General features: G+C 45.4%; 2 protein-coding genes across 2 annotated transcripts in view; both read left to right on the forward strand.

Moving 5' to 3' along the window:
• Nucleotides 1-365: 365 nt before the first annotated feature.
• On the forward strand, nucleotides 366-11,222 carry Zmynd19 (zinc finger MYND-type containing 19). Its single transcript, XM_055599935.1, has 6 exons — nucleotides 366-603; nucleotides 1,747-1,806; nucleotides 2,890-2,996; nucleotides 3,601-3,741; nucleotides 7,751-7,931; nucleotides 8,457-11,222. The coding sequence occupies exons 1-6, from the start codon at nucleotides 553-555 to the stop codon at nucleotides 8,598-8,600; spliced, it is 684 nt and encodes a 227-aa protein (XP_055455910.1). The 5' UTR covers nucleotides 366-552; the 3' UTR covers nucleotides 8,601-11,222.
• A 93-nt stretch (nucleotides 11,223-11,315) lies between these two features.
• The window catches only part of Dph7 (diphthamide biosynthesis 7), an 11,488-nt gene continuing 1,800 nt past the window's right edge, over nucleotides 11,316-21,003 (forward strand). Inside the window, exons 1-8 of the mRNA XM_055599934.1 lie at nucleotides 11,316-11,839; nucleotides 12,235-12,368; nucleotides 12,649-12,736; nucleotides 14,669-14,763; nucleotides 15,433-15,605; nucleotides 19,808-19,877; nucleotides 19,974-20,039; nucleotides 20,418-20,590. Of these exons, the coding sequence (XP_055455909.1) occupies nucleotides 11,693-11,839; nucleotides 12,235-12,368; nucleotides 12,649-12,736; nucleotides 14,669-14,763; nucleotides 15,433-15,605; nucleotides 19,808-19,877; nucleotides 19,974-20,039; nucleotides 20,418-20,590 (946 nt within the window). The 5' untranslated portion in view covers nucleotides 11,316-11,692. The remainder of the gene's footprint in view (nucleotides 11,840-12,234; nucleotides 12,369-12,648; nucleotides 12,737-14,668; nucleotides 14,764-15,432; nucleotides 15,606-19,807; nucleotides 19,878-19,973; nucleotides 20,040-20,417; nucleotides 20,591-21,003) is intronic.

Consider the following 21,003-nt stretch of genomic DNA (forward strand, 5'->3'; position numbering starts at 1 on the left):
ACACCGCTGAGACGAGAAAGCAAGCGGCGAGTATCACGAAACAGCCGCGACGAAGCGTGCCTACTCCGCCGCCTCAGGCTTCGCCGCAGAGCTCACAAAGCTTCCCGCGAAATTGACGTTGCGCCGGCCGCCGCGCCGGCCGCCGCGCAGGCGCCGCCCCCGGTCCGCCCCTCCCCCGCACTTGGTTCTCTTTCACTGCGCCTGCGCTCCTTTTCTATTTGCCATTGGTCACTTGGCGCGGCGCGCCACGACCGGCGAAGGGCGCGTCCCACGATTGGTCGGCCGCCGCCGGTGGGGGGTGTGTCCCGGTCGCGCTCCGCCCTCTGCTCTGCTCGCTGGGGTTCGCGCGGCGGTAGCGGCGGCGCGTGGCAGGTCTGGCGGGCGCGAGGCGGCGGCGGTGGCCCGAGCCCGGCCCAGCCTCGTCCGCCCGCGGCCCGCCCGGCCTGACCCCGGCCCCGGCCTGACCCGGAGTGCCGCGGCCTCTCTTTGGCCCGGCCCGGTCGGGAGCCTCCCGAGGGAGCGGCTCTGCCTGCCGAGAGCGCAGGCCCGGCCATGACCGACTTTAAATTGGGCATCGTGCGGCTCGGCCGGGTGGCCGGGAAGGTGAGCGGTGTGGAGCGGCGGCGAGGCCTGCGTGGGCTGGGGCACCCGCCCGAGCAGCTGCGCGGGCCCTGCTCGGTCCGGGCGCCGCCTTCCTCGCGGCCGGGGGCGCGCCCCTCGGCCTCAGGACTCGTGTGGGACTAGCTGGCGCCGAACAGTTCCCGGCCTTCAGCCCGGGCCTCTCCGGGCACCTGCGTCGGCTCTGGCGGCCCGAGCTGCACCTGTGGCCGCACGGTTTAAACACGGCGGCCTTCGGCGGTGACGCTCTCGGCCCGAAGCTCTGAGGCGAGCGGAGCGGTCGGTCCGCAGTAGCCTTCGGCGACGTGTTTTAACGTTGCCCAAAGGTTGGCCACGTTCGGTCACTCGAGTCGCAGGCGTCCCTAGAGCACAGACGAGGAGCCAGGGCCCTTGATAGGCTTAGAGGCTCTCAAGTGCTCGCCACCACCCACCACATGTTGAAGCTGGTCTCTGAGTCTTGGTGCTGTTCAGGGACTGGACCTTAAGTCTGTTCTTTCCAGCACTGGCTGCAGTTGCTAGTGGGTGAGAGGAACAGACAGAAAAGTAGAGGCAGGTAACAGATTCTAGAAAGTGCTTCCAGGAAAGTAAAACCAACCTGTCTTGAGGACTTTTCCATTATTTCTGCAAGAACTCAGGGAAGGACTGCTAGAACTTTTCTAACTAGGGAATTATTTGCAGGAGCCTGGGCCATTAAAACTTTCATTAGGAATATTTGAGACCAGATGAAGAAGGGATATCCAGTGAGTACGTGCAATAACTACCCAGCTTACTGAATGATAGAACCTGGGTGTTCTGGGACAGAATCTTAGTCCCATTCCCTTCCTTTACTCCACTAGACTTGTGTTTTGAGTGAGTTTCTGGGTGCATTAAAAGCTCAGTACCACTTTGTCAGGCAGGGTCTATCCGGTGTGGATGGAACCCGAAATCTAATTAGCCCACTCTGGTTATGAAGTCATGTTTTGCTTTTAGCAGACTGGATCCGACTTATGTGAGCAAGATCCCGCATAAGATGTGGCTACTTTCTGGTTTGAAGTATTGCAGATTCTTGTTGCTGCATGTTACAATGTTACTATTTTGTAGGTTGATCTCAACTTTTGAAGTAACTTTTGAAACATGGTTTATTTTCAGACCAAATACACACTGATAGATGAGCAAGACATACCACTGGTGGAGAGCTACTCCTTTGAGGTAAGAACTACTGTTGTTTGGTGTTCAGGAGCCCGCAGTTCCAAAACAGGTTGTGACAACCTGTGCTGCCTCTTTAACCCTGCTTCCTAATCTTTTTGAAAACTTTCTACTTTGTTGTGTTTGTGATTAGATATCTATTAAAGCAAATGAACAGATCTTTGGGTGTAGCTTTTCCCCAGCCTCTGCATCTTAAGCGGGAGGCCATCCTGCCCTTAGTGTTCTTGGTAAAGAATTACCAGCTCTCTGATTGGGGTCTTTTTTGGGAGGTGAGGGCCCATTTACGCCAGGCCATTATAGGCTTTTTTACCCAAGTATTTTTTTCTTGGCTTTAACTTTGATTGTATGCATATTAATGTTTACCCGAATATCTGTGCGAGGGTCATGGATGGTTGTGAGCCACCATGTGGTTGCTGGGAATCAAGCCCAGGGTCCTGTGAAAAAGCAGCCAGTGCTCTTAACTGCTGGGCCATCTCTCTGGCCCCATCCCTAATCTGTGTTTTTTCTTTTCTTTTTTTTTTCTTTTCTTTTCTTTTCTCCCTCCCTTCTTCCTTCCTGTCTGTCTGTCTTTCTTTTTGTTGTTATTGTTTTTAGAGACAGGGTTTCTTTGTGTAACAGCTCTGGCTGTCCTGCAACTCACTCTGTAAACCAGACTGACCTCGAACTCATAAAGATCCGTCTGCCTCTGCCTCCCAAGTGCTGGGACTAAAGGCATGTGCCACCACCACCTGGATTGTTCTGAACTTTTTTTTTCTTTTTCTAGACAGGATTTCTCTGTGTAGCCTTGGTTGTCTTGGACTCACATTGTAGACCAGGCTGGCCTTGAACTCACAGATCTGTGAGTGCTGGGATTATAGGTGTTCTGAACATTTTTAAGGACAGGAAGTTTTACTTCATGGTGTCCACAGTATTTTACAAGTTGTTCATGAGAGTGTCTTGCCTGAGTAGATCAGGAAGCCCCTGTACTTTGGGGGTCCTAGGAGCAGGATGTCACCTGTACCCCTGGTATTTTTCTAAGCTATATTTGAAATGTTGCTGAGAGTTGAAGGCTTTCCAAAAGACGTACTCTGCTCTGCTCCTTCTTAGGCTCGAATGGAAGTAGATGCTGATGGAAATGGTGCTAAGATATTTGCATATGCCTTTGACAAAAACCGAGGAAGAGGCTCGGGCAGGCTTCTGCATGAGCTGCTATGGTGGGTATTTTCCAGCTGATGTGTCCCCACTTAAGCCCCATGTGAGCTGTTATATGCACAATATGCCTAAAGGCATTCTACCCAGTAGAGTCAGATTCAACCTTATCTTCCCTGCATCTGGGAGTCTATTTTGTGACCTTTGCCACCAACCCAAAAGAGTGACTAATGTTCATACATATCACTTCAAATACCTAGTGGGATTCTGGTGAGGCAAGACTTGCGGAGTAAGGGATTCTGCTTTTTGACCCTTCTGGTGAGTCATAGGTTACATCCTTAGAAAATGGGCCGTTGATCTGGGTGTATAAGGTGGGGCTTGAAATGTTGAGGCCGTCTAAATGGGGAACTTAGCTCTAGATAATTTTATTGGTTGGGTATTGTATACATTGTCCTCTGAGCCCAGACCTTAAATCCAGGACAGAATCATTAGCCTAGTCTCCTGTCTTTGTGGGCCATAGACTGATGATGTTCTTGATGTCCAGTTGGTATGCTACTTCAGCAGGATAAGGGCTCAGTTCAGACCACATGATGGGTATTTCTGGACATTGATGCTTGAGTAGAAGTGCTTGAGGGTCTTTTCCTCAAGAAAAGAATTGTATTCCCCTAGGGAACGACATAGGGGAGGTGTGGCTCCCGGGTTTCAGGTGGTACATCTCAATGCTGTGACTGTGGACAATCGCCTGGACAACCTGCAGCTGGTACCATGGGCCTGGCGACCCAAAGCTGAAGAGACCTCCAGCAAACAAAGGTGGGTCTTCCCTAGCCAACACCTGATACTTAAAGGGCCATCCCATATTTTTGTGTTCCTATGTGTGCTTTGGGACCTTGATATCCTACCCGACGCTGCCAGTGTGTAGGTTTTTGTTTTTTTTTTTTTTTTTTTTTTTGCTTCTTGGAACAGGGAAGATTGATTTATTTATTTACATTTTGTTTTGGAAACAGGGTCTCCCCGACTATCTTGGGACTCACTGTGTAGACCAGGCTGGCCTTGAGCTCACAGAGATCCTTCTTCTGCCTCCCCTGTGCTAGGAGTAAAGGTGTGTATACACCCTCATGCTTACCTAGAAAAATATTTATGATAATTTTGGAGATTGATTTTGTGGTAGTTGGCTGTAGGAACATTTTAGCAGATGTGATGGGATGAGACCATACCACAGGACCACACAGATGGTTCTTTGAGACAGGGTGGATCGCAGTCACATTCTGTTGCTGAACAGCGCTTCCTGAGCAGTGGTTTAAAGGAAGTAGTAGGCCAGTGGCTTAGGGACTTGGCCTCTTGGCTTCCCAGTTCCCTGTGGTCTTCAAAACAGCATTGCACAGGCTTTGTATTCTAGAGGTAGTCTTCCTGCTGACCCTGGAACTCACAATAGGGAACTTTATGAAGCCCTGGAAAAGAGCTGAGGGACCAGCAGGAAATGGTTGGGAAATTATAGTCCCAAGCCACACAGGTACCATTGACCTGCTCTTAGGCCTTCCCTAAGGGCTCCTGAAAGTTTCTGTACATATTCTTAAGTCTTTTTGGCACTGACCTCCCCAACAGATGCCACTCATCACCACTGTATTGAGGAGGTTGGTGTTACAGAGAGTGGGTGGATCTTTGTAGCGAATGTCTTCAGGTGATGCCAGAGCCTTGTGTACGGTAGATAGGAGCTGTGGGAGTATCTAGCCTTCTATATTTGATAGTGTGATCTCCAGGTCCTTAGAAGACAGTTAGCCAGACTGCTATTTTATTCTTGCAGTATGAAGGCAGCCCCAAGAAGGTATCAAACTTCAAATCTGCTTGGTTTGTTTCCTACTCTGATGAGTTTTTTTGAGTCTTCAGTTCTGTCTTAACGACTTCCTTCCCTACCTTTTTTTTTTTTTTTTTTGAAGTTGAGGTTCATGTGTCTTAGGCTTGCTTCAGCTTCCTATGTAGCTGAGAAACTGAGACTGACCTTGACCTCTGGTAAGTTAGATATCCTATTTAGTAGGGCTTCCACACAGGATCCTGTGCAGAATGCTATCTTTAATCTTCTGAATACAATTTATGATTATGAGATATAACAGCTACATACAGTTAAAAACCTCTATTTGGAAAAAGGCAGCTACAGTTCTGGAGGCAGAAGGCTGAGGTCAGATGGCCTGTTGGCTCTTTTCCTCAGCCAGTTTTGGGAGATAGGTTGAAGCTGTGCCCTTCAGGTAAGCAAGTAGTTCTTGCTGGAAGAGGCAGGTCCAGATTAGACCAGGATCCATGAAGCATGTCTTGTCTGTCTGTGTAGTAGGAAAGAATGAATGTGTGTTGAGGGGAAGGGAGTACTTGATGTTGTGGGCACATGTGGTCAGAGAAGGATGTCCAGTGTCCTGATTTGCTTGTGAATGAGAGCAAGTAACTTGTAAGGCTGAGTTAGCAGCTCTTATGCAGAAGCCAGCCATGCCTCTCCAAAGCCCGCACAGTCTAATAATGGATTTCACCTATGGGCAACCAGCAGTCATAGTTAGGTTTCTGTTAATATAAAATACTATGACCAAAAGCAGTGACATAATCCATCATTGAGGGAATTAAGGGCAGAAATGGAAGCAGGAATTAAAGCAGAGACCACTTGGGAGCACTGTTTATTGGCTTTCTCTCCAGGGCTTGCTCAGCTTGCTTTCTTACAAAGCCTAGGTCAACTTGCCCAAGCATGATATTGCCCACAGTGATTTCTTCCCTCCTATATCAATCATCAATCAAGAAAGTGCCCCCACAGAAGTGTCCACAGGCCAGTCTGATAGAGGTAACTCCTCAGTTGAAGTTCCATCTTTCCAAGTGATAATTGTGTCAAGTTGACAAAAACTAAACCACCACAATTGATCATTGTTAACTTCACAAACATCATACTCTTTATTTGTTGTCTCTAGAATCTGATGTTGGTATCACAATATAAAACCAAAGACAATCAGTATAAATAACTCATCTGAGACTAACTTAGAATTTATGGGCTACACAAGGTTTGGAGCAGCTGCCCCATTTCCCTAAGCATACCACAGCTTATCTTGTCTCTCATGCTAGGTCTGGGCCACACATACAGCTGTCCTTGGTGCTTATCCCACAATCCTGGCATTTCCAATTTGCTGACATTTCCAACTGAGGCTGCACCTTACCCAATGGCCTCCTGTCTCAGCTGCTCTCTGTGAGCCCTTCAATTCTGAAGCTTCCATCCTGTCAACACAAGTTACTGTGTGAGAGACTTTTACACATTACCGAGTTTGGCTATCAGCTTGAGATGCGCCTTGGCCCCTTCTGGACCACAACTGTGCTGAGAGAAATATTTCACACAAGATTTCACTTCAGTGATGCTAATCACAGCTGATTCTGTCCCAGCTGTCCAGGAACCACAGATCCTTAATTCAGATGTATTATGTGAACATCTCTTTTGTTGTTGTTAAAAGATTTATTTATTATGTATACGATGTATTGTATTACCTGCATGCCAGAGGGGCACCAGATCTCATTATAGATGATTGTGAGCCACATGTGGTTGCTGGGAATTGAACTCAGGACCTCTGAAAGAGAAGCTAGTGCTCGTAACCATCTCTCCAGTCTTAATAGAGTCTTTGAGGAACTCAAATTTTCAAGCCAAACTTCTCTAAAACAGCATATTAAGCTTGTAGCACTCAAAGATAGGTAGAAACTCTATCTCATAAAGAGTCTGTGTAGTCTTGGCTGTCCTGGAAATTGCTGTGTAGACCAGGTTGGCCTTGAACTCAGAGATCCACCTCTGTGCCTGGGATTAAAGGCATGAGCCACCCCACCTGGCTCAATGGCTTTTATAGCTTAGAGTTTCAAACACTTCCACAAAATTCCCCAAAACACCTGGCCAAGTCACCGCAATATCCTACTGTCTTACTAATTTCTATATTTTCTGTGGTTGTGATGAGTCCATAATGAAAAGCAATTCAAGGAAGAGTTTATTGAGGATATAGTTTCAGATGGATAGTAATCTATTATGACCAGGAAGCATGGAACAAGCATCAAGCATGGCAGCCAGAGCAGGAAGCTGATGGCTTGCATCCTCAGCCACAAAAAAAGAAAAAACAATGTAAGCAGAGAGCACAAAGATCCAGGACAGTTAGGACTACACAGAGAAACCCTGTCTCAAAAAAAAAAAAGAAAGAAAGAAAGAAAAATACTCAGTTAATTCTGGCTGGCTCTCTTGTTCAGAAGGATTTTCAGAAAGGCAGAATAGCTATAACATAAAAGGAGAAGTAGCAAGCTAACAGTAGGAGTTGGTGCTTCATAGGGTAAAGGTAGGATGAAGGTCTTACCGGCAGCATTGAGTAGCTAAACTTGCCAAACTATGTCGTGGTGCTGTATGCCTTACTGAGAGATAGGGTTCAAAAAAAATTGGTCAGGGGTCCTGAACAGAGTATTTTAGTGAGACAAGTTCTCACTTGGCTCTGGCTGTTCTAGAACTGTGTCAACCAGGGTGGCCTTGAACTCAGAAAGTTTCTCCTGTCTGCCTCCCCAGTGGTAGGATTAAAAAAAAATTTTTTTTTTAAATTTTTTTATTGATTCTTTGTGAGTTTAACATCACGAATCCCAATCCTACTTTAACTCTCTGCCCCTGGAATTTAAAATGTCTAATGTGGAGTGATAAAGCACATGCAGTAGTGATGGGCAGGGAAGCTCACAAAGTTGCCAGAACTGGGCAGAGCCTACCTGTCTTGGGGCACATATCCTCTTTTCTTGTGCTGACCTGATCCAGCCACAGTGCACTGAGGCCTCTGCTTTCTTCCAGGGAGCAAAGTTTATATTGGCTTGCAATCCAGCAGCTTCCCACGGACCCTATAGAAGAACAATTTCCTGTCCTGAATGTGACCCGGTACTATAATGCCAATGGGGATGTGGTTGAAGAGGAAGAGAATTCCTGTACTTACTATGAGTGTCATTACCCTCCTTGTACAGTGATTGAGAAGCAGGTATAGTATGCTACACTGAATCCTTGGTTCCTGGCCACCTCTTCCCAGCATTCTGGATGTTACATGGCAGCTTGTCCCTGTAGACCCCTGGGTAGCATTGGATTCCCACTAGGATGACTTGTACAGGGCCTCGGCCCTTCAGCCACAGTGCCTATATAGTTTCTCTTTTTATATTTGTGCCTGTTTGCTTGCTTGCTGAGTGTGTGTAACTTTTAAGGCAAAATCTTATTCTATAAGCTAGCCTGGCCTGGAATTCACTATATTTACAGATCAGACTGGCTCATATATCACCACAATTGTGCATCAGACATCTTTGCTTAGGTATTACAGAAATGAGCCACCATGCCTGGATTTTTTTTTTTTTTAGAGCTAACAAGTACTGGCGTTTGAGTCCAGGGCCTTGCATGTGGACCATATGCTGAACTTCATTTCCACATAAGGTTTTATTATGGTCTTCCAGATACTAAGATATACTTTTCATATGTGTCGTTAGTGTGATATTGAAGCCAGTGTTTTGTGTTTCAGCTTCGAGAGTTTAACATCTGTGGGCGATGCCAGGTGGCTCGATACTGTGGCTCTCAGTGCCAGCAGAAGGACTGGCCTGCCCACAAGAAGCACTGTCGGGAGAGGAAGCGTCCCTTCCAACATGAACTTGAACCAGAGCGATGACGGGCTAAAGAGCTGCCACTGCTGCAGGTTCAAAGTTCCCGCTCATCATGAGCACAGTGGAAGACAGACTAGCAGTTGAACCTGGAGGTGCCAAAGAAGCCAGCAATGGATCCAGAGCAGCTGCCATAAGACCGCACAGCAACAAGCAGCCTGTGGGGACAGTGCCCCTCCAGTGTTCACCTCCAGCAGAGACAACGGGGAGGCTCCCTAGGACCTTTCTCATTATTTATATGTTAATATGTTTGTAAACTCATGTACAGTTTTTTTGGGGGGGAGGCAAGGGGGAAGGGTTAGCAACTTCAAATAGAATCATTTGTTGTATTTCTCAAATGGTAAACAGTCACCACTCAGCTAGAGACTGTCATGCAGTTGAGCTTCTCTTCTGGGCAGTGGGGGGGGGAGGGTCCCACCAAGAGGCTTGCACAGAGTCATGTCTAAATAGGCAGAGTAAAGGGGTAGAATCATCCTTGTTGTGGCCAGTCTCTGCTCCTCAAACCCCTGCTGTCCATCTTTCTTTTTCTTTCTTTCTCTTTTTCTTTCTTTCTCTCTCTTTCTTCTTTCCTTTCCTTTTTTTTTTTTTTTTTTTTTCTTTAAGAGTGGGTCTCTGTAGTCCTAGCAGTCTTGGAACTCCTTATGTAGACCAACCTGGCCTTGAACTTGAGATCTACCTACCTCTGCCTCCGGAGTGCTGGGATTAAAGGCGTGTATTGGCACGCCTGGTTCAGCTTTATTTTTGAGAAGAACTGATAATGGATGGACTGGGAGGACCTGCAATTACTTGTTCTCTGGTGGGGCAGAGAAAGTTAGCTAGAGTGCAAGGAAGGCTTTGACTTTTCTCTGGTGGCAGGTGTTATAGAATGTTCCGGTAGACTGTCTACTGCTTTAGTTACTGAAGGGTACTTATCTTAGTTTCTGTTGCTGTGATAAAACAACCAAAAAAGCAACCTGGAAAAGGGATTATTTCAGCTTGTAGTTCCACATCATAGTCCATTACTGAAGGGAATCAGGACCAAAGGTGATGGAGAGGCCATGGAGGACTGCTGCTTACTGGTTTGCTCAACCTACATTCTTACAGCCCAGGATTCCCAGGGGTGCCACTGCCCAGAGTGAGCTGGGCCATCCCAATACTCAAGAAAAATAGGACAGACTTGCCCATAGGCTTATCTGGTGGGGGCTTTTCATAATTGCCCTCTTCCAAAATGATTCTTGTTTATGTCAAGTTAACAAAACTAGTCAGCAAAGTACTATATAACCCTACATTGGTAAATTACCAGCTTTAAGCACAGGGACCCTGGGAGGTAGTAAGCTACTGCCGCAGTCCCAATTGTGGGTTGAAGTAGATGGGGTGGGATCTACACAGCCAAAGGAGAGCCAGGGGTTCATTCACTGTTGAGCTGTGGTCCTCAAAATCTTTTAGGGAGCTACAGATGTTTGAGGGCTGTTCGGCATCTTGTGTGCTCTCCAGGAGTGAACCTACCTATGACTGGAATGCTACCTCTCTCAGGATATGGTCCCTCCTGCTTCAAGCTTTCTGTCCAACTGCTGACTGAGGCAGCTCCCTGGCCTTCTGGCCTTCTGGGTGGTCTACAGGTCCCTGTTAAACATTCTTCCCTGTTGAAGCATATCTATCACATCCTTGATTCACTACTCAGTGTTTTCTCTGGCCAAGCATAATGCTTTAATGGCCTTAGGTTTATGAATAGAGCATCTACTCATAATGGCACCATCCCATCAATGTTTTAACTTGGGAAATGTCCATATGTCAGACCTATACCAAGAAACATCCCTTTTTTTTATTCTGGAGGTCATGGTTGTTTTTAGCTGACATAGTTCGGAACCCTGCTTGGATCATAGGTTGAACATTAATCAATGTGGAATCATTGGGAGAGGGAGTTATGTCAATATGTTGTAAAATACTATAGACAGTACCTGACTCAAGCCTTTAATGTCTCCACTTGGATACAATACTTGAGGGATTGTTGTAAAGGGATCCCGGGCAGGTGGGTCACATTTCTTGGGATGGGCCATCTAGACTACAGGCTGTGATACTTGCTTGTATCTTTAGGAATGGCCAGGTTGGCACTGTGTCCTGCCTTTGTGCCCTGTCCAGCAGGGCCAGCTTTACTTTGTCAGCTTTGCAGCAGAAAATTCTACCTAGAGAGAAGCACTTGGTTGGACAGCTAACCTGGAGGCACTGCTAGTGAAGGTGTTGGTATACATTGGGTTCTTTCATTCAACTCTTCCTTATCAGGCCACTTCGTGTTTTTACTTCATATCTGTTATTATCCCTGATCTAATTATCTCCGCGTTTTCTATGTAGCTCTTTATCTGGGCTGTTCTATGAATGTTCTAGTGGTTCAATTATGAGACTCTCTCCCTTGTGTAGTATGTTGGGCTATGTGGCTTTGGAAGTATCTAGTGTTGGAAGGATTGAAGTTGTTCAGAACTCCCTAGGTGCCACCTCTGCTTTAGCTGTTAACCTGTCTCAAGCTACGTATATAGCCATATTCCTGCTTCAGTTTACAGGATGGATACCTAGGAGTCCTGTGAATTTACTTCCTGGATCTGTTGTAACTAAGTGCCAAAAACTGGATGGACTAAAATGAGATTATTGTCTGCTGGGTCTGTTTCATGGTTTAATCTAGGTGTTTGCTATCACAGACATTACAAAAGGTGCTGCTGGTCGCATCCTGGGCTCATTTATGCATTGTTTCAGACTCCAAAGGGCACACGTTGTCCTCTGCATGTTTCCAAATTTTCCTTTACATGAAGACTATCGGATCAGAGTTCATCTAGAGCAGCATTTTGTTGAGAAAATTCAGCATGCACATATTTTTGAGACATAGTTGGATCCACAAAACCTAAAAACCTGATCTCCTGTATTGTTACAATATAGGAATTTTCTTGAGATCAGGTTTCCCTCAGCGCTAGCTTCTTGGTCCGACTCTGCATTGGTTTCTTACAGTCCTCCGGTCGGTAGGGGGCGCAGCATCTCCGTGGTTTCTCCGGACCGGAAATCTCTTCTGAGGGTCGGCCGTAACTGAGGGAAGTAGAGAGGCTGTGTTGTGCTTACATCTTTTGGTTGTGGCTCAATGGCGGGCAGACGCCTGGGAACCCTGCGTGCGCTGCAGGCAGTGGACACTGAGCTTACTGCGGACTCGGTGGAATGGTGCCCAGTAGAGGGTTGTCAGCATCTAATGGTCTGCGGAACCTACCAGCTGCGAGCGCCCGAGGACCAGGTGCATGGCTGGGAGGATGAGGCCGGCACAGGAGAGGGACTGCTGACCTAAAAAGCCTAGAACTCTGAAAACTAATGAGACGGGTAAAGTGGGACCTTTCAGCACCGTTCCTATTTCTGGAAGGTCTCACTGAGCATCCAAAATCAACCGCCTAAGTAGAATTGGCGCCATGTGACAGGCAGGTCAGGACTGTCCTTGCCGCGCCGGGTGCCGAAGAGCTCCCTTGTTTATTGAACACTTAAAAGGAAAAGAAATTCTTTTATCAGAAATTGAGGGTTCTGCTTTAGTTAGAAGCTCTTCTTTGTCTTGGCCCTCCTTTTTGTTCCAGTTAGGTTTCCCATTCTTTGTGATCTCACTTTCTGTTAAGGTAACTAAAGAATATGTATATTCTGTAGACTGCTCTGGATGTCAGTGAGCCTCAAGTTCGTTTAGGTCGCCTCTACCTGTACAGTTTCAACGAGGACAGCACGGCTAAACCTCTGGTTGAGGTTCAAAGAAGGGACTCTTCCGCCATCCTGGACATGAAATGGTAGGATTTGGGTAACCCTTCCTAGTCTGAAAGCCTGATGCCCGTAGGGGCCTTCAATGAAACAGAGAACGACTTGACATTTCCGTGGTCGGTTTCCCAGCCCCAGAGTCAGGATTAGTCTGGGAAGCAATGTGAGTTCTGGTTTTATAATCTGGAGAAAGCCTTTGCTTGGAGACAGAACAATTGCTCTAACCTGGCTTTGAGAATGAAATATTCCTTGGGATTGATGAAGTACTTTCCAAGCTGTGAGTGCATACTTTTTTCTGTGTTTTCCTATCAGGTGCCATATCCCAGTATCTGACCACGTGCTTTTATGCTTGGCAAATGCCAGTGGATCTTTAGAGCTGCTCCAATTGGTGGAATGTGAGGTCAGTGATGGGAAGTGGACCTTAGTTGAGAGTGTTGAAGTCTATCCTGATACATTTTTCTTTTTTTTAATTAATTTATTAAATTGCATTTGTGCATTTGTGTTTAGCCTGCATGTTGTCTGTGTGAGAGTGTCAGATCTTGGAGTTACAATTATGAGCTGCCATGTGGGTGCTGGGAATTGAACCAGGGCCCTCTGGAAGAGCAGTTAATGCTCTTAACTGCTAAGCCATCTGTCTAGCCCCAGACTTTTTTTCTAGAATGGTCTCTTCCATGGTAGCTTTGTCATAGATGTTTCAAGAAATCATGGAGTCACCTGGACAGTGGTAGCACATGCCTTCAATCCCAACACTTTTGCAGCACAGGAAGGCAATCTCTTTGAGTTGGAGGCCAGCCTAGTTTACAGAGCAAGTTCTAGGATATCTAGGGCTACACAGTGAAACCCTGTCTCAAAAAAAAAATAAAATAAAATAAAAGAAAGGAAGAAAAAGAAATCATGAAGCCTGTGAAGTTGTGCTGGGTGCTGGTAAGATGAGACCACGTGGAGTATCCTAATGGAAGGGTGTCATGTTGGCAGGTCTGGGTTCTTTAGGGAATGCATTACAAGCCTGTCTTGGATATATACTGGGTCGAAGAATACCGGTAAATTTCTCATTTGGAAATGGTCTTTTAGAAAAGATTTTGTTTTTATTTTTAATTGTGTATATAGGGCTGGGTGTGTGAGGGGGCTGTGTATGTGAGTGCCATGCCCACAAAGGCCAGAAGAATGTATCAGGATGCTAGGAACTGAACTCTTGTTCTATGAAAAAGTAGGAAGAGCTTTAACCACTGAGCCATCTTTCTAGCCCAGAAATTATATTCTTTTACAAGTACTGAAGAGCTGAATTCCTAAGTGACTGCCCCCCCCCAAGTGTTTTGCAATGATCCTGTGCCATGCTTTTGCAAAATGACCTTATCTGATTATTATGGAAATGACCAGAGCATATCTGTGGGGTTAAGAGGGGTACATTAACAAACTACAGACTTCCTTAATTGGGAGGCAGGGACACATACCAATGGCTGCTGCTTTAGTGTGGTCAGGGTAAAAACCTAGATGGTGCTGACTGGTGACAACTGAGCACCTTGGTAGAAAGTCTTGCTTTAGATCTGCACAGTACAGCCTTGTCCTAGAAATGAGGGAAGGAGGACTGGGCCCAAAGACCCGATTTCAAGGCAGGAGCACAAATCCCAAGAATGGACTTTGGTACAGTGTCCTATCGAATGAGTCAAACACTAATCAGGTGGTTTAGACAGTAAAAGTCATAGATCCTAAATGAGAGAAGTGACATTTTAATAGCTATTTTGGCTTCTGAAATGGAAGTAGTAGAACGTTTCTATTTCCCTTATCTCTAAAGTAGTAAAGTGTGCCAGGGTTCTGAAAGAAAGGGTGATGTAGAGCATGTGCCAGCAGCAGTTTGTGGAGCCCACAAATATGGCTAATGTGTCTAGATTACACAAAGGCAATGCTTAGAAGCCTTTTGCTCAGAGGTTGTGTATATGTCAAAGTCTTTCTTAAGGTATGAGAGCCCATGTCCTCAGGTGCTGCCCTCTGCTTGAGAAGTATCAGGGGCTCACTGTTAGATGAAATGCTCATTAGAGACTGAGGGTAGAGCCTAGTGGCAGACTGCTTGCTTTGCATGCATGAGACCTCCAGCACTATCTAGCACTATTAAAACTTAAATAAAAATAATAAAAACTCACACAAGGCCAAGCCTGCCTCTACTCCCAAGTACTTGGGGAGCTAAAGTAAAAGGACTGTTTGAACTGGAAAGTTTAAGATGAATCTGAGCAACTTAGGAGACCCAAAAACAAACATAAGTAGTTTTGCTCAAGTAGGGAGCACTTTAGGATTTGGAGGCTTGCCTACACAGTGGTGTTCATTTTCTTTCCAGTAGAAAAACAGTTATACCCTGCAGCCAATATCTAGCCTCACCCTGGAGGAGAGGTGCCTGTCCTTGTCACTGGATTGGTCCACTGGAAAGTCTGTAAGGTAAGGGCCAGGTTTGGTGATCTGAGTCTCCTGAGGAATGGTTCCTCTTTCTGTTCCAGAAAGGATTAAGGCTACCTTTTGCTTGCTTGGTTCCCCAAACCTGTATGTCACTGTTAAATGTTAAAAATTGAAAATCATAGGTATATACTTATATAAGTAGTGATGATGCCATCATGAAGAGAAGCCAACCACACTTTCTCAGTGACAAAGTATGTGATAGTTTGATCCTTTGCCAGATACCAAAGAGGCTGTCTCTGAAGCTTGGTTATATGGAAATATCTCCTGGGGCATATGTGGGAAGTAGAAGATGGTTGTTGTGGTTCCTTCTTGTAGTGCCAGCATGCAGGAGGTGAGGCAGGTGTATTTCAAGTTTAAGGCCCACCTGCGCTACATGGAGCCTATCTTAAAAACAAACAGTTTGGAGAGATGGCTCAGAGGTTAGGAGGACACAGGCTGTTCTTCCAAAGGTCCTGAGTTCAGTTCCCAGCAACCATATGGTAGCTCACAACCATCTATATAGTGAGATCTGGTGCCCTCTTCTGCAGTGCAGGCACACATGCAGGCAGAACACTGTATAAATAATAAATCTTAAAACAAACAAATAAAAACCAGAAAAGTAAGTGTGGTAAATAGAGTGTAACAGCCTCTACAATGGCTCCTTGTTTCTAGGGCCAGAAACCAGCCCTTGAAGATCATTAGCAGTGATTCTAAGGGGCAGTTGCACCTCCTGATGGTAAATGAGGGAGCAGCTGAACTACAGCTTGTGGCTTCATGGCCAGCCCATCACTTTGAGGCCTGGATTGCTGCTTTCAATTACTGGCAGACAGAACTCGTATATTCAGGTGAGTATTCTTGGACATCAGTACAGTTATCTCTGACAAAGACTTGTAAAGGACAGAGGGGGGAGAGAATGGGACTAGGCCAAAGGTGTGATTCAGAATATGTGAGGCCTTAGGACTATCTGTAGAAGGTACACCCTCTGGCTAGCAGCTATGGCTGCCATACATCCCACTTCTCAAGAAGAGTGCACAGTTGGCCTTTGACACCTGAGGCTTTTTGTAAAGCTGGCCAAGGTTGAAGGGAGCAGGCGCACTGCCAAGCTGTCCTGTTTCATGGTGCTCTTACTGAAATCTTGTCATCCAGTGTTCACACTTTGCTTGCTCTCTGTAGACTTTGGCAAACTGTTTTCAGGGTTGTTCTTTTCTAGGTATAGTTTACCTTTCAAAAGGAAAGGAAGCATGAGGGAAAGAGGTAGATTTCCTAATTTTTGAGTGGGTTGTACTTTGGGGCTACTTGTATGAGAATGAGAAATTAACAAAATTGGCCATTTTGGGTGTCTTCTCTCCCAGGTGAAGCTAAGTCATGTGAGCAGGAAAGAGTAGAGCAGACAGGATAAAATTTTGCTATTTCCAAGGACATGTGTGATCTGGTCCCAGCCTCTCTTTTCTGTCATTTTTGTTTGGTTGTTTGTTTTGTTTTTTGAGTCAAGGTCTCTGTGTATCCTGCTGTCCTGGACCTCACTATGCAGCAAGGCCTTTAACTCCACCTCCCTCTTCCTCCACAGTGCTGGAATTAAAGGTGGGCACCACCACATCTGGTTTTTGGTTCTCTTTGTAGTGAGGGGGTGGCACCAATGCTTGCTTCATCAACTCAGTCCATGTGTCATGGACCCCAGCACTAACTATGATTATTATTATTGTGTGAATTCTTATTTTTATTTTCCAAGGGTAGGGTCCTTCTCTGTGTTATTTGTTATCATAGTCTTGAATGTTTTTGTTTCATTTTTGTTTTTTTTTTTTAAGATTTATTTTTTTTTTAATCATTTGTACAGCACTCTGCCTGCATGTGTGCCTGCACACCAAAAGAGGGCACCAGATCTCACTATAGATGGTTTTGAGCCACCATGTGGTTGCCGGGAATTGAACTCAGAATCTTTAGAAGAACCTTTGGAATCTCCCTTGGTTATAAGCTCCAGGCTCTCTGCCCTCCTGTTTTGTACTCTATAATTAAGCAGAGATCCTCTTAAATTTTAGCTGTAAGTCAGAAGATGTCTCTTCTCTGCAGTTACTCCACTTCATTCCAATTCCTCCTGTAGCCTGCAAAGCCCTGAGGCCTGTCCTTGTTGCCTCTCATCTCAAGCCCTTCTCTATTCACACTGGCTGTGGTGGCTGCTCTTTTCTCACACCAGGCCCACACCTGCTATGTGGTCACACTGCTTACTGCATAATGCACTGCATCAGGACAATCTGCAGCTACCCCCGCACACTCTGCTTCCTTCTTTTCTCACAGCATTATCACACCTTTAACACTCTATGCATTTCCCTATGTTGTAACACATTAGGCTTCTACTTTTCCCCATTCAGTGTAAGCTTGGAGAAAATAGTCTGTTTGCTAAGGTGCCCCTATTACGTAAACAGTGCTTGTATTTCTGTTTGTGGCTTTGTCTGGTTTTGATCTTTTTAGCTTGGAGGAGGTTTGTCTGTTTTGTTTTTAGGGTTTTTGTTTCATTTTGTTGTTGTTGTTGAAGAAAATAAAGGTTATTATGTTTGGTTTGGTTTTCAGACAGTCTGGTTGTACATGTAGCCCAGCCTAACATCAGACTCAAAGCAATACTCCCTTTTAACCTTCCAAGGGTTAGGATTACAGAAGTGAGCCACCATGACAGAATATTAAATTTTAAAATTTAAAATTCAGAATTCACTGATGAGTGAATAAGCTCATCTTGAAGTATCAGAGATTGTTACAGTGTAACTCTGTAGCTCTGAATCTACCTCAAGGTACAACTAATCCTAGAATTAAAGAACTTTATAAAAACCATTTAAAATGGGCTAGAGAGATGGCTCAGAGGTTAAGAGCACTTGCTGCTCCTGCAAGAGGATCTGGGTTGTTTACAGCATTCACATGGCAGCTCACAACTGTAACTCCAGTTCTAGGGGATCTGATACCCTTTTCTGGCTTCCATGGGCATTGGGAGGCCACATGTAAGCAAAACACATACATAAAACTTTTTTATTTAATGTATTTTTTACTTTATTTTTTTGAGACAGGATTTCATTATGTAGCTCTGGCTCTCTTGGTCTGGAACTCACTCTGTAGATCGGACTTGCCTCAAACTCACAGAGATCCACCTGCCTCTGCCGCCCAATCCTCTGCTGCAATTAAAGGTGTGTGCCACAAAAAGGAAAAGAGAAAGAATGGTTTATACTAAGTTAGGAATAGAGGTGAGAAGTAGATTTGGGGTCCATGTGAAGGCAGATCTAGTTGGATTTCTTGATAAAGATGGGGTGCATGTTTATGTTTGTATAAATGTAATAGAACAAAGGAAGAACACAGTCCTCTATACAGATTTGTCCAGGAACCATGACTTGTATATTAGGTTCACCTGGCTTCGTGTTTAGCTCAGCTTATCCACTTAACTGTAGACTTTTGTATCTATCACAGGGATCTACAGTGTATATTCAGCAAATATTTAGTAGATAGGTATATGGATGGATGGGTAGATGTTAGATGGTGGGTAGATTGATGGGTGTGGCATTGGCTCGATAGTGGATGGTTGGGCAGGTTGATGATGTGTGAGTAGACACTGCCCAGCATTTTCTCTCTACCCTTCTTCACCATCCTGTTGGCCCTATTCTTGAGTCTTTTTTCCCCGGCTTCTGTCAGGATGCTGGTTTTTTTTGTTTTTTGGTTTGTTTTTTTTTTTGTTGTTGTTGTTAGTTTTTTTTTTTTTTTAACCTTTTTTTCTTGGCATTGCTTTTCTTTAAAGACTAGTTGTTGACCAAGAGGCTAGTTGTCCTATTGCTTCTTTTAGTTTTCCTAAAACCAGCACAAGGTTTGTTTTATTGTTAAGACTGTGTGTGTGGCCAGGCAGTGGTGGTGCACGCCTTTATTCCGAGCATTCTGCACTTGGGAGGCAAAGGCAAGCAGGTCTTGTAAGTTCAAGGCCAGCCAGCCAGAACTACGCACAGAAACCATGTCTCAAATAAACCAAAAAACATTTGTGTGTTTGTGTGTGTGTGCATGTGTATACGCACTCGAGAGCAAGCCTGCCCCTGTGGAGGCTCGAAGAGGACATGGGATCTCCTGGAGCTGGTGTTAACAGGTGGTTTTCAGCATCCTGATGTGGGTGTCAGGAATTGAACTTGAGTCCTTCTGTAAGAGAAATACGTGCTCTTAACCACTGAGATACCTCTCCATCCCCGAGTTTTTTTGTTTTTGTTTTTGTTTTTGTTTTTTTAATTAATTAAAACCCCGAAACAGGATTTCTCTGTATAGCCTTCTCTGTACTGGACTTGCTTCTTTGTAGACTAGGCTGGCCTTGAACTCATAGAGATCTGCCTGCCTTTGTCTCCCCGAGTACTGGGACTACAGGCGTGTGCCACCATGCCAGGCTGAGAATCTTTTTTTTTTTTTTTTTTCTTTTAAACTTAAATAGAATATTTCTCTTTACAGCCCATAGGAATGTGCTGAAGGGTCCAAAAGGACCTACTTTAGTCTCATGCCCACTGCTTCTTTCATGTTGCTCCTTGGCAGGAGTCTTGGATATGGCCACTCTGGCCCTTGGAGGTCATGAAACTAGAATCCTCCTAGAAGGTGATATGGCCAAATTGACTTAATAGTTATTCTCATAATTAGAATACCTGATGTCATACTACCTTTTTGGTTTTTCACGATAGTGTTTCCTTGCATGGCTCTACCTGTCCTGGAACTCACTCTGTAAACCAGGCTGGCCTCGAACTCACAGAGATATGCCTGTCTCTGCCTCCCAAGCGTTGGGATTAGAGCCTGGCTAGTCCATCTCATTTATCAGCTCCATTTTACCAGGTACAACTGCCTTTAGAGTAGTAAACAGCATTTGGATTTATTACCCAGGTCCCCTTAATTAGAAGCTAGAGTGCTTAGTGACTGTTTCTGATGTTCTCTCTGGGGCTTTTCTAACTAGTGGTACCATACAATCACACAAGAAAGGCACATGCCCCAAGAGACTTTCATGCAGATTCCTCATGTTTAATGTCTTCATTGATGGACTTCTGTCTTTTCACAGGGGGAGATGACTGCCTTCTGAGAGGCTGGGATACTAGGATGCCTAACATACCTGTCTTCACTAGCAAAAGGTAGTTGGTGCCAGGGTCAGAGCTTGGGTATGGCCCCTCCATGTTCCTGTCTTTAGACATTTCACCTCTACCTTGTTTGTTCCCCTTTGCCTACAGACACACCATGGGTGTGTGCAGTATCCAGTGCAACCCCCATCAGGAACACATACTGGCTACTGGCAGGTGAGTCCCTGAAGTGGATTTGCTCATCTGTGCATTTCTCACCTATTCATGAGGACTTCAAAATTCTCAACCAACCCAGATAGCTGGGTCCAGATATCTGGGTTCAGATATCTGGGTCCAGAATTGGGGCTCACCTATATATTCTTAAAGATAAGTGGGGCGGACAGGTTGTGCAGGACTTTAATTCCAGCACTAGTGAGGCAGAGGCAGGGGGATATCTATGAGTTTGAAGTGAGTCAGGTCAGCTAAGGCTACATAATGAGACCCTGTCTCAAAAATTAGTGGGACAGGACTTGGGATGTATTTGCTACTACCACAAGTCTTGGAAAAAACGTGAGCATGGGTTTTCCATGTATGCCAATGGTTGGATGCTTGCAGCTATGATGAGCATGTTCTGCTGTGGGACATTCGGAACACAGAGCAACCTTTGGCAGATATGCTGGTACAAGGAGGCGTGTGGAGGCTCAAGTGGCACCCAGTCCACCACCACCTACTCCTGGCGGCTTGCATGTACAATGGCTTCAAGATTCTCAACTGCCAGAAGGCCATTGGTAAGTGGAGACAGAAAGCTGGCTTCAGGGTAGGGAATCAGGTGATTTTTTTTCTCCATTCGCCACACCCAGAAATAGCCACAGCCCTGCCTTGTGCCTTCATTGGACCTCAATTTAAAGAACCTACTTTCATTTTGGCTTCCCTACAGGCAGCTTAATCATGATAGTTCTTCCTGTATCTTACAATTCCCTAACCTGTTATCATTAAGCCCAACTCTCCCTGTGGCTGTAGGTAAAGAGAGTCACTTCTGGGTTGTGCTATAGGAAGTTCTTGGATTTGCTTGGTGAACCACAACATAAATTCACACTACCAGAATTATTTCTCATCTCCCTTTCTCTTTCCAAGCCCTAACTCTTTTCTCTCTTCATTTTCAGATCAGTTTCTCTTGTTTATCCCTTCTTCCTCTACTCCC

Source organism: Psammomys obesus, unplaced genomic scaffold (genome assembly GCF_907164565.1).
Source record: "Psammomys obesus unplaced genomic scaffold, mPsaObe1.curated_primary_1811, whole genome shotgun sequence".
NCBI classification, from domain to species: Eukaryota; Metazoa; Chordata; class Mammalia; order Rodentia; family Muridae; genus Psammomys; species Psammomys obesus.

Coding starts and splice junctions, on each gene's coding strand:
- Zmynd19 (XM_055599935.1), top strand. CDS start 553: ATGACCGACTTTAAATTGGGCATCGTGCGGCTCGGCCGGGTGGCCGGG. Junction 604..1,746: donor TCGGCCGGGTGGCCGGGAAG/GTGAGCGGTGTG, acceptor GTTTATTTTCAG/ACCAAATACACACTGATAGA. Junction 3,742..7,750: donor GAGACCTCCAGCAAACAAAG/GTGGGTCTTCCC, acceptor GCTTTCTTCCAG/GGAGCAAAGTTTATATTGGC.